General features: G+C 53.9%; 1 protein-coding gene across 1 annotated transcript in view; it reads right to left on the reverse strand.

Annotated features, from left to right (window-relative positions):
- Nucleotides 1-425: 425 nt before the first annotated feature.
- Nucleotides 426-15,792, reverse strand: part of GPC4 (glypican 4) — a 66,578-nt gene continuing 51,211 nt past the window's right edge. Inside the window, exons 4-9 of the mRNA XM_044452798.1 lie at nucleotides 12,625-12,790; nucleotides 6,735-6,865; nucleotides 5,362-5,508; nucleotides 3,889-4,025; nucleotides 1,863-2,038; nucleotides 426-955 (exon numbers count right to left, since the gene is read on the reverse strand). Coding sequence (XP_044308733.1) covers nucleotides 747-955; nucleotides 1,863-2,038; nucleotides 3,889-4,025; nucleotides 5,362-5,508; nucleotides 6,735-6,865; nucleotides 12,625-12,790 — 966 coding nt within the window. The 3' untranslated portion in view covers nucleotides 426-746. The remainder of the gene's footprint in view (nucleotides 956-1,862; nucleotides 2,039-3,888; nucleotides 4,026-5,361; nucleotides 5,509-6,734; nucleotides 6,866-12,624; nucleotides 12,791-15,792) is intronic.

Below are 15,792 nucleotides of genomic sequence, written 5' to 3' on the forward strand. Positions count from 1 at the left end.
CAGCCGCGCCTCCCACAGCAAGGAACAAAGTGTGCTGGAGCCACCCCTCGCATGACGCTCTAAAGACTGGAGGAGCCCGCCCCCCCCCCAATTAGCTCCACTTCGTTTTTCGATAAGGCATCTCGCGTAATGGATACACGTGGGAGCGTAACTAACAAAGCGACTTCTGTGGCTGGCTGGGCAGCGTCTTTCCCAGCCCAAGAAATACGATAAATTGTTTCCTAAAAACCCTTTTGCTTCTGTACAGATAATTTCAAATTTCAGGGCAGTTCCTCAATACATGCCAAGACGGAATTTTCTGTTGTGTTGTAGGAAATGGGCTAAAATAAAATTAAGGGGAAGGAAAGGGACGGCTCGGAGGGAGAACGAGGAAAGAAGGTGGTTAAAAAAAAAGACAAAAGCATCACTAACTCCAGACCTGTACAGACACTTAAGTTAACCACTTTTAATTGTGGTTCATCAGCCAACAGGACAGACTAACTGGTCCAAATCCTTGTGCATTTTTCCCGTCCTCCAAATTGGGCGAGAGCAGGAAAAACTCATTAAAACCAGTGACAACATTGTAAAAACTGTACATGGCTGTCCATTAACTTACAAAGGATTCACCCGCCCCCAAAAATCACTAGATGGCATAAAAGTGAAATCAGGTGCCGTTTAACAAATACCTTTTTTTTTTTTTAATAAAAGTCATTGTTTTCCCGTTCTTCAACTCTAAAAATAAAAAATAAAAAAATAAAGTGGCCCAGTTATCTCCACTGTCTTTGCCCGGCCAGGAACAGGAGGATGCTTGGGAGAAGGGCTGCCTGGGAAAGGCCCGGGCTGCTGGCCCCGTCCTTCGCCTTTTTGTCCATTTTGTTGACGTGCTGCGTTACGTCCGTGACGTTCAGCACCAATTCGGGGGAACACTCCTGCATTTCGCAGCCACTGCCGCTGCCGTCTCCACTTCCTTCGTCGCCTAGCAGAGCGAGGGACAAGAAGAGAAAAGTGAAAATCAGGGGCTTGAGGACTCTGGGGGAGCCCGCATTTGGCCCCGGTCCCCCTTGTGCATCGGGGAGGTTGGTCAAGGCTTGGGGGAAGGAGGTTCTGGGCCCCAAAGAGCTCACTAGTAACCCAGAGATGGGAAGGCTTGGAGGGCAGAATGAGGAGGTAACCTGGAATATTTGGAAAACCCTCCAATTTCTCAAAAGCCCTATAAAGCAATGGAGAAAAGCCTCCCCCACACTGAGCTTTGCTCGTTTCCACCTGCTCTCAATTTTTTCCTGCTTTCCCCCCACAGATGGTCACTTCTCCACTGGCAACTGTGGGCCAATCACTTTCTCTCAGCCTAGCCTACCTTGCAGGGTTGCTGTGATGATAAAAAGAAGGCAGGTGGGGAAGGGCCACGAGCTTGGTGGCAGAGGTCCAAGGGTTGATCCCTAGCAACATCTACAGGTAGATCCAGGGAAATTTCTGCCAGAAACCCTGGAGAGTTGCTGCTGCCAGTCTGTGTCAGCAATATGGGCCAAGGCCCTGACTCACTATAAGCCCAGTTCCTATTTCAAGTTCAAGTAAGTTCCTATTTCAGTCAGCCCATAATTCACAACCATGAGGTCTAGAATCTTCCTTTTGTTTTAGCAGAAGAAACGCTAAAGTGTTAGAGCCTCTGCTTTGTCTTGCAGAAGGAACCAGGTTCAGCCTTGGCTGCATCTCCTGGAAGGGCAGGAAGAGCCCCTCCATGAAACAGAGCCACCACTGCTGAGTGGAGTTGGCCATAGTGGACCAGGGTTCAACATGGCATCAAGCAAGTTCTGATGCTCCATCCATGTTTAAATTACAGTCAGCCCCGTGCACCAACAGTCAGGTCAGACGTCCGGCATGCTTACTTATATCGATGAAGTCAACGTCATTCCCGTTATACGCATTCTTCATCTTATTGGTCATCACCCGCAGCGCCATGATTTGCCGGCGAATTACCATGTCCACTTTTGACGTGTCGACTTCCACCTCAGGGTTGTTGGCCTGGTTGGCGAGGCCATTCGCCATCACGGCAAAGACGTACCTGTGATGACAAAAGCCGTCCATCTCGGGTCAGCGGCTCCCAGTCAGAAGTTGCCTTGACCCCTTTCTGGTCTCCTTCCCAGGAGCAACCCCAGTTCAAAACACCAGTAGGACCAGCCGGCAGCTGTAAACCAAAACCCCTGGAGGGCACCAAGTTGGGGAACACTTGCTTGGGATCCAGTTCCCTTATGTTCCCCAGGCATCTCTCCCATGCTTGGCCCTGGCCAGGAAGTAAGTCAAGCTGAGATCAAGTCTGCGGCCCCTTGGGGACTTGAGCGGATTCTGTGCACCAAGTTGCAAAGGACAGACTCCTCTGGGCAAAATGGACAAAAGACCCGATTCTTTGCAAGAGCATGCGAAGCCCAAAAGTCACGCCTGCAGAAGCAAAAAACCCCACTTGAACCTGCTTCCTGCTGGACGTCCACAAAAATCCCAGCATGAGGTGGACAGAGGGAAGAGAGAAAGTTGGCCCGAGTCTCAGGGAATGAGTGGAGGAAATCCGATGGATTCCTCACACTTCCATGTCAGGAACGAGGACAAAATTGCAGCTAGCAGACCGTCAAATGCTCAGTGGACCTTCAGCTCACATTGCCTTCTCTGACTTTGACCTGGGGGTCCAGCAACTCGAGGCGGTACTGATCTGTCAGGCAAGCTTTAGGGTTTAGGTAGGCTGGAAGTGGTACATAAAGGTAAAAATACATAGGATACAAGCAACATGCACCCTTCCCCTTATTTTGCTATCCCATTTGCAAACTGCAAAAGGGAAGGCACGATTCAGCTATTTAATCTTTGCAAATCAGTCTTGCTAAATTTTATCCATCTTTGCAATCTTTGTTAATTAATCTCTGTAAATCCAGAGAGCTTTGGCTATTGGGCGGTATAGAAATGTAGGAAGTGAAAATTAAGGCGCCGCTGCCAGCCGCTGCCTTAATTTCCCCATCGTGCCCTCGGAATGACAATCCTTGTGGGGGCAAGATGGAAAATTATAGATGGTGTTTGGCAGGAGTGAGGAGCTGTGGGGAGCCAGCGAAGTTCTGCACACACACCCTTCAAAACGTGCCAAAACCTTGCAGAAATGTGTATGGGGGAAGGCAGCTTTGCCCCACTGCTTCTCCCAAGCTCCCCGCAGCTCAGTCTCACTCCAGGAAAGGTCTCCCTTGCCCAAACACAGGAAACCGTGTGCTCCTCCTCTCCCTCTGGTGGCTGTTCCAGTAGTTTGTCTACACCTCCCACGATGCCTCCGCATTGGCCCTGCTGGCCAGGACAGGTGGGACCGGTCGGCTAGCTCACCTGCCGGCCACGAGCTGCCCTCCCTGCCTAGCCCTGGCATCCCTGCCAGAAGCGACTGATTAAGCCGGGTCCTACAAGCAGCTGCCAATGTCCAGTGGACTGACACCCGCCCCCCCCCCACGTGCTGCCCCCATGGCCTCCTACAAATAACTGGGGGTGTGGACACTGGGGAGCCCGGGCACGAAAGAGCACTCTGTGGGGTCCTCATTCCCCCGCTGCTGCTTCTGCACCCCACTGGTTCCCCTCCCCAAGCAGCACCCACCGCTTAGGGACAGAAATTTAGTGCTTCCGGGGGCCACCCACAACGATCTCGTGACAGATCTCCGCCAAGCTGTCCCAGTCCAGAAACAAGCCTTCCCACTTCCGACGGGGCGTCATCCAGGAAGCGACGCCTTGACTGCAGAAGCAATAGATCCCACCAGCACAACGGAGCTGGGGTGGGACCCACGGCTTCTGGAACGGGATCGGCATCAGTGCTCCACTGGATACTTGGCGGGATTTGGAGAGGCTGGAAGTCAAGAGGCGGAGCGGCAGAATGCCACGTTCCGATTCCTCCCAAACCTGCTTTTGCTGCTTCCGTTCCAGCACTCGTCGTCGTCGAAGTTGCTGGCAGCCATGTTCTCGTTGCTGCAAATGCTGTTGGGAAGTGAAGACCAGAACTTCTTCGCCTGCTTCAGCTTTTCTTTCACGTCTGTCACCTGCGTAAGTTGAGAAGACACCATAGCCACAGCGATTCCGCCCTTGGTTTGCCATCTTCAGGCTGCTGGTCAAGCCAGGTCAGAATGGTCTGCACCAGCTTCCTCAGCCTGAAATCCTCCAGTTATTTCAGACTTCAACCAGCGTCAGCCTGAACCACCATGGTCAGCAGCCCGGAATGCTGGGATCGTTCTCCAGCACGTCTGGAAGGTGCCAATTCGGGGAAAGGTGCTCACCAGGGTCCTGCAAATGCTCTTCTGAGGTTGCTGGCCGGGCCTCTCCCGGCCCTGCCGGGGGTTCCAGAAACTGGACGTACGCCCTCATGCGCCAGTCCTCTCAGCCCGCGGCCCCTCCCTCCAGGCACGGCTGGAGGTCTGCGTCACTCAGAAAAGATAGTGCTCTGCATATATTTTTATGCAGGCTATTTTTGGAGCGACCCGCCACTCAGTGAGCCTGCCAAACGATGTGCAGATAAAAGCCATGTGCCAAACTGGGACGGATGGTTAAATCTGAGGGTGGTGCTAACTCTTAAACGCTGTGCAGAGCAATGTTATCTTCCCCGGCCCCCTAGAGAGGAGGACTGCCTCAGTCTTCCCAAGGAGCAGCTACCACGCCCAGGGTGCTGCCACAGAACAGGCCATGCCGCGAGCATCCATCAGCCTCCTCACGGTTTGGCTCTTCGGCACGGACCCTCTGCCCAAGATGGCGCTTAAGAATGGATGCAGAGCTCAGGCCGGGATCGGGCTTCCTTGCCCTTCCCTTGTTCAGCCCTGGCCTGGGAGGGAGCCAAGTGGAGATCAAGTCTGCACTCGGGGTGGCGAGCGGACTTCCTGTGCAAAATGTAGGGGCACATGGTTCTCAGTGTAAGATGTGCACACTACGTAGGAAGCCAGTCTGAGAGAATCAAGGCAGAGCGGGCCAGAGTCTGGGGGGCTGAGCCAAGGAAATCCAGAGGCTTCCCACCTCCAGAGCAGATTCCTCACGCATCAGTATGCCAAAGGTGGCTCAGGTCTCCCTTCCAGAGAATGTCTAAGTGACCTCTAGCATCCACCATCAAAAGCAGGTAACGTCAAAGCACTGCTGGATCGACCAAATGGTCCTGTTTTCCATAGTGGCAACAAGATGGTTCACACCAGGCAACAGCCCTCTCTCGCTCCTGTTCGACAGCAGCTTTCTAATCCTCAAGGATTCCAAGATGAGCTCCAGAGCATGTAAAGCTGTTGATGCTTCTGATGCTTGCATCCCTAAAAGGAAAACCTTTCTATTGGGACAAGAGGAGGAGAGTCGCAAGTTTGGACCCCACAGATGAAATTTCAGGGTGGATCTCTGCAAACTTACCAGCCTATCCAAGCTCGTGCCTGCCGCTGTCGTGGGCCGCTCCTCTGGGTTATAGGGTCTGAAACGAGCGCTGAAGCTGCTTTCTGGAGCTGAGCGAGAGGTCCGACTTTGCACCAGCATCTTGGGCTGTCCACATCCTTGGAAGACCTGGGCCGATGGGCGACACAGAACTGGGTTTTAAGCCACTTTGCTTTGACCAGCCCTAAAATCCTATGGCAATTATACCAGCAGTCTGGAATGAAAGTTCTAGCCCGGGCAGATTTGGAAGGAGATATTTTCTGAGCCGTCACAGCCAACGCTAATTTACAAGGATCATGTCCCACTTCTTAAATTAGTATCTTGACCCCATCATGGTACCTTTGTGCCTGCCTTCCAGCTTTGTTTCTCACCTTTAAAAAAAAGATCACCCTCCCCAACTGAAGCATCCAGTGATCCTGCAACCCAAACTGTAGAAAGCACTTAAAACAACCGCAGTGCTTAACTTCTGAGTGTGGATGTTGTTTTTGCAGACTTGGAACTGGTTGTGCACTGGCATTGCTGCGATTTTGTATTTTAGTACTTCTGTGTATCACTTCAAAATCCTTGTGCCGAAAAGCAACATAAACAGTAACACAAAGCTACCTAAGAGAAGCCTTGTAAATACAGGCAGGCACCTGCATTCGGACCGTCAAGCCGTGAAGTTTCAAAGATGCAGAGGTGCTTTTGTGTACTTTACTGTAATACTGGAGAGGCGAGTCCAGCAAAGCACGACCCAGGTTGCGCCACACTCAGGGTGCGATGCCACATGAGGGGAAAAGCACATGACGACCAACACGGGTGCATGCCTGCTCTGCCACATGCTCAGAAGCTTACTTCCAGGAGTCCTCCACTGTCATTGCCAACCTATTACGGTACAGTATTGTGTGGCCGATTGTGTTAGCTGGGTGCCTAGGCTAACGTGCAGGACTCACAAACAAACAGGACTTTCAAATGCGCTCTTGGAACGGAACTTGTGTGTATGTGGGGGAACAGAACTTGTGTGTATGTGGGGGAACGGAACTTGTGTGGATGTGGGGGACTTCCTGTAATCCCATACATCCCATTTGCTCCTGAGTTGCTTCCCCCACAGGCAGCATCGCAATTCGTCTTATTAGCCCTTTAGGACAAAAGCACCCTTCTATGAGGCAAGAGGGACCGAGAGGTCTGTCCCTCCTCCACCAGCCACTGCTCTTCTCCGTTGGTTCCAGAGGTCCCAAAGCCAGGCAGCTGATTAGCACCCTGCTCTGTGGGTGCTGGAGTTTGGGACCCTGGCGAGGACCGAACGTCAGAGTCTTTCCGTCCTCCTGCACTGACTGGCCCAGACCTGCGGCCCCTCCCGAGCCCCCCGGTCCTACCTTCTGGGAGACCTGCATGCTGTTATCTTGCATGTTCATGATGGCGTCGGAGATCTTCACATCGATGGGGTCCATGACAGATTCGATGTTGAAGGGCCCCTCCAGTCTCTCTGCCACCATCAGCATCGAGTCTAAGCACAGAAGGCCAGAGAGCGGTGAGAAGTGGTTGAGCGCAGAGGCAAGCAATCCCTGCCCGCCACTAGCAACTTCTCCAGAGGACTGTCTTCCAGGGCTGCCTCCTGGGGGCAGAGCCTTTTCCACAGTGGCCCCACATCTCTGCAGTGCCCTTCCCAGGGAGATCTGCCTGGCACCTTCTCGGTGATGCCAAGTTAAGACTTTCCAACAGGCACTGAACATTTAATCTGTTGCTCCGGTTTTTAACTTCCTTGCAGTACCAAGCTGGTATTTTCACTGCTGTTTTTAGTGTCTGGGTTTTTCAGGGTCACAAACTAAATAATTTAACATCTTTCCCTCAAAGAGGAATTTCTATACCCAGTTGAATTTTGTAACCCCTTTGAATCTCCCCAAAGTTTTCCTTCTCTGCATTGTTCCATGCTATTCTTGCACTTCGCACACACACTACTCTAAACAAAACCCAGAATTTGGCTGCATCTGCCCTGCCCTGCCCTGCCCTGCCCTGCCCACCTCACATCTCTCCTGTCTGTCTGCTCAGGCCTCTCCCTCCTGTCTCCAGCTGCATCAAGCTATTGCTACTGAGAAACAAGAGCTTAATCATGCAAATAGGTGTTGCTGCCGAAAGACACAACTTGGCTCACTTACTCTGGCAGCCTAGCTAAGTTCTTCCATGCTACAGATTCAAGGAGGAATGGATATTTGAGATTGTAGGTTCTCTGGTCAGGTGCCCTCCTGACATTTCAGATGTCGGCTCGCAGGATTCCCGACCATGAGCCATATTGGCTTGGGAAGATGGGCGCTGAATCCAAAAGATCTGGAAGGCACCAGGCTGAGAAAGGTGACCTCTGTTCCAGCCTTCTTTTCCACACGGCCTTTCCCAGCATGTGAAAAACAGAGATGCAGAAACGTGGGGCATTTTCTAGGTAGATTTCCCCACCTTCCAGAAACCAGAAGGAAAGGGCTCATGTCTCAGCTTTCCGCCTCCCACTCCAGTCCCTCACATGGGCGCCTGTTGCTCTGTGCTCTCCACCCAGCTCACATTCTTCGCCCCGGGGGGAAAGATTCCACTCTTCAAACAGCACCCTTCCCTGAAATTTTGCAATCAGGACAGATTATCTCGAATAAATAAGGCCATCTGTCTTTTCTCATACTGCATTTCAGGTTTTCCCGTTTAAAGATAGTTTAAAAAACTAAAAAAACAAAGGAAAAAAATCAGAGCACAGACATGCTTTCGGCGAAACGGGTCTTTCATCACTCATATTTAGTTAGAACCTTAATCTATCAGGGTAGGTATCACTGAGGAAACTTTAGGGATCCTCTGGGGTTTGCGTAGGGTGGGGGCAAGGCAGACAATCATCCCGCCTGCCAGTTTGGGGAGGAATCCCCAAATGGACTCCAGGTTCCCAGGAAAAACTGACTCGGCAAGCTTCGGGTGTCATTTTGTAACACTACAGCTCCCGGACAGCCAAGTAGTGCGTGAAGTGCACGGCTCCACCACTCCCGCTCGGCTCTTCCGGCCAGCAGGCAGGATCCGGGGAGCTCCCATCCTTGGCTCGTTTAGCACCACGCCTGTGCCAGGAGATCCAGCCGGTCCTCCCCCAGGAATGCTGCCACCGAACGGTGTTGCTCTGGGCGCTGGAAGGGCCGAGCGCCTGCACTCTGTCCACACGGCGATCAGCCAGCGGCACCGTCCCGCCCACGTTCCCAGCCACTGGTGTACACAGGCGCTCTGCCTCCGGTACCAGTGCTGGCATTTTCCGTCAAGACCAGCAGCGCTTTGGGAGAAACTCACCCCTTCAGAACACTCAATTCTGCCCAAGCCGAGAGCGACCACAGCCACGTAAAGCAAGCTCTCCGGAAGAAACCACGCCACGTGGCGGTGCGTGAAGTCAGCCTGCGCTAGGCGGTCCTGAGCCGCAGCTCCCAAAGCGCCCCTTGATACTGGGCAGCTGCAAAAATGGGTACGCCCAGCCACGGGAGAGTCCCTCAAGTAAACGGGACCCGTCAAGAGTCCCGCCAGCCGTTCTCAGGCCGCGCCAACTAAGTCAGCGGAAGGGACGGTGCTGGAGAGACTGAGCGGTGGTGCACCAGCAGGCAGGCTCGCAGGAGAGAACAGCCCCCCCTCTGCAATGGGGGGGCTGTTCTCGACTTTTCCTGGCAGAAACACCCCAAGCACAAGCACACCCGCACAAGTCCTAACCGCTTCCCCACGGTGAAGCGGGGAAGGCCGCAGACAAATGCACAGCGAGTTCGGCAGGACCGCAGCCTGAGACTGCAGCAGGCTCCCAGACTTCTGAGAAATGGCCGCTCCCATGAATGCCCCCCATTGTGTGGTGGGGGACGAGCGGGGGAACCACGTCGACATGCCAGCAGACTGCAAGCGGCGAGGAGGCGCGCAGAGCCGGTTCTGTGCCGCCCGCACAGACGGCGGCCTCCGGACGTATTGCTTCGCCACTGCCATCCCCCCATCGGAATGGCAGCACTGGCAGGGGATGATGGCAGTTGTAGTGCAGAGGGTGGGGTGAGGGGAATGTTGCAAGTGTCTGCCCCCCCCCCCCCCCCCGTTTACAAACAAGAACAGCAGCTTTGTTTGTTAAGAGTACCTCCCGGCACACCACGTTTGGAGGCATTTTTGTTGGTTTACCTTAAAAATCAAGGAGTATTTCCATTGGCCAAGGAGGGGAAAGACTTCTGATCCGTGAAGTGTTCCCACAGAAAGACTCTCAGGGGAAAAAAGAAGAAAAACAGCTACTCCGGGTTCTTTGCAAACTCGCAGGGCAGGGATGAGCACTCCGCAAATGCCGTGCGGATCCGGGCGCCTGCTCCTCGCAGTGCCATGGCATCGCTCGCGGGACCATGAAGGAATGCAAGCCTCCAGGGGCGGGGGGGTGGAGAGCGCGGACACCACCGCACATGAAAGTGTAAGGAGCCTGCTGTTGATCTTGGGGGGCGCATTCAGCTCGAGACCTTTTGGGGGTGGCAGGCACTGGGGAGGGAGTGACGAGAAGAAGTACACTTTAATCACAGCGGGCGACAGATCGGGGTGGGGGGGCACCTAAAGCCAAGAAACGAGGACTGGGGCAGGCATCTGGCTCCTGCCCCTGCTGTGACCCAGCGGGTGCCACGGCCCGGCAATGGCGGCATGCGGCACGTTCTGCCGGCGGCACCTTTTGGCATTGGTGACATCAGCTGCGGTTCGAGACGACGATGCTTTCAGGAAGGTGATACCCAACCAAGGAGGTGAGGAGGGGCCGTTCTGGGACCTCAGGGGCTGCCTTTCCTCACATGCGAGTTTCCTTCCCTCCCCCAAACTTGGGCTGAGTGGCTTCTGCCTCCCACAAAGAAGTCTGCATGGCACTTGCCCCAGACAGGGCGTTCTTGGTGGTGGCACCGGGGCTGCGCAATGCCCTCCGAGACCACGGCTCCACTCCAGAAGGCCGCCTTTGAGGACAGTGCCCCCCGGAAGAAGCTTGCCACATATCACAGCACAAAAGGCTGCAGTGCCACAACAATGAACTCGGCGCGGTCGAAATGACGCTGCACGCCGACACCCAGCGGCACCCGACACGTGCCTGGCTCACTGGCTGGCTGAAGTGTGTCAGTCTTCTGGCCCTCTCAAAGGCTTGCAGCAACTGGGCATCAACAGGAATGGGACACCCCAAAAGGCCCTGAGGTTGCCTGGCTCAGCTGCAGACAATTTGGGCACATGCTTGGTTTTTTAAAAAGGGCCAGGAGGCATGGGCTGTCCGTCTACTTGCATGGGATGGCTCTGCAGGGGAGGGGGGGCAGGGGGGGAGGGGAGGGGAGCAGGAGGAACTTCTCCGAGAACTTATAAGCCTATGAAACTGCCCCCTGTCAGATCCATTAACTGGAAGTTCCGTGGATTAACTTGGGGCCTTCTTCGCACAGTGCCTGCATCCGGGGGGCCCCTCCCCAAGGCTCCACCACCCAAGCGGTCGGCCCAACTTTTCCAACCCGAGTCCCTGCGAATGTGCCGGACTGCAAAGTCCATCCCTCCCGGCTGCAGAACTAGTGTCAGCAGAAAGATGCCCGAGCCATAAAAATACGTAGCTGATCGACCGAGTTATCTGCGCATGAGACAGGAAGGGAGCGCAACGACAGAAAGCCAAGAGACGGCGACACAAGTGCTCCCGACACACAAATCCACCCGTGTTGATCCCGCCGACAAAGCTTCTCGCAAACTGCGGGTGACGGGAGGCCGAGTTCGTGGAGGGCCCTCGGTGCAGCGGCCCATGTTCAGAAGGGCCCCACCCCTCCCACGGCCTGATGCGCCTGAGCAACGTCTCTGCACCCGCTTTTCCTCCCCAGAGACCGTGAGAGCACCCAGACTGCTGCAGTTAGCGGATGGTCCTTCCCCGTCCGAGTCCTTGGCACCCTGCCCTGGCACCTCCTCCGTAACATTCCTTCTGCCCTCCCCTATTTGTGCGCGACCCTTTCTAGCTCTGAACTCTTCTGGTTACAGTCGTGGATGAATTAAGCAGTGTGTTCCCATCTCCTTTGATGCAACTGGGTTTCCAAGACTGCACAAAACAGGCAGGCAACAAGCTGTAGCAGGAGGACACATCGCTCCGCGCCCCCAGGGCATCCCGAAGGAGCGCTGGCAGCCACACTGGGGAAGCGCGAGAAAGCGACCCGGGAAAGTCATCAGGAACCTCCAAGCTTCCCGGAGGCCAGCGCTACTTGCCCAAGGTGACTGCCGCAGGGGTCATCTCAGCGTCTCCAAGTCGCACCTGTGGCATGCGATCACGGCCCCTTCGTTCCCCCAAGCCTTCCCTGAAGGATGACTTATTTCGTAAAGAGAATCCAGACACAGCACACAATATATAAATCTAAGCAGTGGGCGGGAAAGTTAAAATACACTGTGCTGCCTAGTTAGGTTTGTGTAGCAGTTACTCCCTTCGTCACTCTGGTTTAAAATATTCAGCGCATTTCAGCAGATGGATTCCTGCGTTTATTATTACATCCCTTGATCTGTTTTTGTAAACCACTTAGAGTTGTCTTTAGATATGCAGAGTGGTACACAAACGGATTAAACAAGAAGGACAAGAAGTTGTCACACCTGTTCACAGGTCATGATTTCTGCAAGCAGTTAGGAGGAGCATGCTTCTGAAAGGTGCAGACGTTTCCAAAGCTGCTCGGAACAGATCTCCCGGAAGGAGTTTTATGTTTTCTCCTCGTTCCATCAGGGGCATTACTAGCCATCCTGATGTCCGAAGTAGGAAATGCCAGTGGCACTCCTGATGAAGCTAAAAACACACGGACAGCCTAAATCCTTGGCAATGAGCTGCTGTGAGCTGGAGACACTGCCACCCTCTCATCTGAGACCCAACTGTGGCCAGCTGAGGAGCTGGGTCAAAAGAGCACTGCCCAGATGGACAGGGATGGTGGTCCCGGCGCCAGCTTCCTCAGAAACTCCAGACTGGGCGAATCTTCCGAAGACTGGCCCATTTGAGGTCTTTGGGGAGCTCACGAGACCACCAGTCACAGGCCTGGGGAGGGGCAGCAAACTCAGCTCCCGTTTGCGGACACAGCACAGCCCTTTCATGGGAGGAGCAGTGACCCTCTGGCCTTCCTTTCCCTGTCGAAAAATCCCGACCTTCTCGCTTGGGAGCTTTTTCTCTTTTTGTAACTGATGCGCGTCACAATTTGGCCTGCCTGATTTTGCCCAAACAGGCCTGCCTCCTCCACTGTGTCCAGAGTTTCCCCTTGTTTCAAGGTATGCCCAGCTCCTCACCGATGAAGTTGTTCCACTCCGTGTCCAGCTCCCCTTGGCTGGCGAGGCATCCCCGCATGACGTTGAAGCAGTAGTTGTAACACGGCTTCACGGCCACCAAGCCCCGGCAGTAGGGGCAGTACATCATCTTCAGCAGCGCTTGGGTCCCCTGTGGCGTGGGGTTAACCTTTGAAAAGAGCAACAGTTGGAGCAAAGGAAGAAGAGACACAAACAGAAGCATTTCCGTCATCATTATCACTACCACCACTGGCAGTCCTTCGTGGCAGCCTCACAACCTTGCAGGCACGACACAAGAGGAGCCAGGTATGGGGAGGGAAGAGGAAAGCAAGCACTGACAGTGGCTTCTTCTCTGAGGGACAGAAGGGGACTGCTGATCATTCCCATGTTCCCCACAGTATAGCAGGTGGGGGCTGCAGCCTTTCAGTGGCTCTCAGATCCCCCAGCCAGTTGCAAAAGTCAAAGCAAGTTTCCCCTGTCCAAGCTCTGCAAACTCAGGGAAACATATTGTGTTCGTATTCAAATATAAAAGGAGCCCTATCTCCACAGACAAAGCCATGTACATTCGAAGACCTCCTTACACAATACAATTGCTTGTCATAGTTATCCATGCTAAGATCCTAGTCCACTTTGAGCACTTGAGAACAGCAAGGACTTCGCAGCACAAGGGCAAAAACTGACATGGCTGCCAAGAGTGGTCCTGAGCCGCTTGCATCATGCATTGCATACTTGAGACACTCTGGTGGTCTCTGAAGAGGAAATGCTAGCATTTTCTTCCTGCGTTTGCTCGCATCCTTTCTGGCTTCGGCTTCGGCCCTTTGGCCTCCCAACCTGTCCCCTATTCAGAAGTAGCCACTGGGAGTGTCTCCAAAATGGACTTCAGCCCTTGGATGGAAAATAGTTCCCCATCTCTAATCGACACAAACAGCCATTCCTTGCCCGACTGTAGCCAGCAGAGCGCCAGTGTGGCAAAGTGGATGAGACTGCAGGACCAGGACACAGGAGAGCTGGCTTCCGGCCCTCCTCGGCCACGGGCTCCCGGGGAGACTTTGGCCGGGCACAGAGGCCCAACTGAACCCACCTCGCAGCGTTTTCACGCACGTAGAAGGGAGAACGGCAGGGCCGTGGAAACCAGCTGGGGGGCCTTGCAAGAGGAAGAAAGTTGGTGATGATGATCCACGTGCCGCACGAGGCTGGCGGAGGCCAGTTACTGTGGTCCTGCCGAACTCCAACCCCCGCCCCCCGACTGGGTTCTAGACACCCCAGTGAGTAACCAAGCTAAGGAGAGTTGGCCATTTCAGCATATTCTTCACTGTGTATTACGACACAAGAGTGTCAATGAGTCCAAATCACTCCAACAATGTTGGAGTGGAAGGGCTGGATTCTCCTGTTTTAACAGCAAAACCTGTACAGGGGTGTCTGTTTCCCCCACCTTCCCAACTGTGGGAACGCTTTCCCTCTTCTCTTCCAGGATGCTCTCCCGCTGTTCCGCATCTTCCCTCTCAGTCTCCTAACTTATCCAGCCAATCAGGGATCACAGGGCAATCCAGGTGAGGTCACCTGGTGGCGCAGCCCATCAGTTCTGGCAGCATGAGCAAATGCCCCGCACAGCCAAGCACTCGCTGACCCCTTTCTGTTAGTCTTGCAAATGATCCTAGGCTGTCAGAGCTCACATGCTAGGTAGCCAATCAGACCTGGCAGTGTGGGGATGTCCCCAGGTGCGGCAACACCTCCTGCCTCAGGTGACCATTGTTGGCCCCTTCCAAAATAATCCTTGAGAAATGGCTGAGTGGGGCGTATGCCCCCATGGCTGCCAGAAACGGTTCACGAGGAATGCGCTCCTTTTTCGGTTCAGCCCCCATTTTGAATGACGCATTGCTTCGCCATGTGTTCTTCATTATGGGGACATTTCTGAAGTCTATGAATTGTTGAATATCACTGCGGGATTTGGCTTACATATTTCCCCTTCTGCTTTTTGGTGTGTGTTTGTGTGTCAGAGAGAGAGAGAGAGAATGAGAAAGATTTTTTCTTTTTAAAAAATAAAATGCCCTCGAGGATTGGGCAGGAAATGTCCACGTTTGGCAGCAATTTAAACCCGCTGATTTTAATGCCTGTCAAGGGTTCAATAACAGCCTGAATCCCCACCCAGCCTTTCACAGTTTCTAAGGGGAAATGAGGGAGGGCGAAGAGAATATGAGAAAAGAGAGTTCCCATAGTCACAAAATTCCAAAAGGCATGAAACGTTATCTAAGAATTCGCACGGACTGAAAGAGACGGGGTGACTGGGAGGCGCAGAAGCTCAGATTTCAGATTAATACAGTTCACCTGTACTTGGCGGCTCGGCTCGGCTCGGTGGGCTTTGCTAAGATTTAATTCATTCAGTACACGCTGGGCTGTTCCTTTGAATCAATTTATGGTCCAAATGTCCCAGGGGCCACTAGAACAATCCCACACCACCGGGAGAGGGGCACGTGCCCCGAGGGAGGAAGTACCACGCACGAGGCGAGGAAGCGGAGGCTAAGGGTCAGCCGTGAATCCCTCGGCAACCCTGCTGCTCAGACCGAGTTTCAAGCTGCGAACTGCACTGTCAAAGCCAGAGGAAAAAGGGGCCACAGATCGTTCTAGCGGGGTGACACCTGCCCTGATTCAGTTGCTGCAGCAGCTAGAATCTTTTTCAGCTGCACAGCACTTTCTGCAAGGAGCCACTCGTCTGTCACAGGTCGGATGCTGCTGGTGGACGGCACCGCACCCTCCTGTCGCAGTCGCCACTGCCTTCTCGCCCACTGCCTGCCACCCTCTCTGCCCACTTTCATTCGTGGCGAGCCCCTCTCCCTCCTGCTCAAGCTCCCTCTCCATCCTTGCCCAGCAGGCTGCCCAGCAACAGACGGGCGGCATTGCCAGCGGATCAGAACGGATCGCTTGCACGGGGCTTTTTCATCGGTTCACAGGCCACACAGAACTGAGCCAAGGGACAAAGCTCACCCTTCCCTTGCAGGATCGGGGCAGGGAGGCCCAACTTCAAATCCCACATTCTGAAGATAAAAAGGGGCCAAAGTTGGAAGCAGAGAGTGTCCACCGACTTTTCCTTTCCTTCCTCCACTAAAGTGTATAAACCCTGCGCTGCTTTTTCAATTAGCCATGGGGGCGTGTTTCATACTCTCACTGGATGTT

The sequence above is a fragment of the Varanus komodoensis genome, unplaced genomic scaffold, assembly GCF_004798865.1.
Source record: "Varanus komodoensis strain SLA01 unplaced genomic scaffold, ASM479886v1 scaffold74, whole genome shotgun sequence".
NCBI classification, from domain to species: domain Eukaryota; kingdom Metazoa; phylum Chordata; class Lepidosauria; order Squamata; family Varanidae; genus Varanus; species Varanus komodoensis.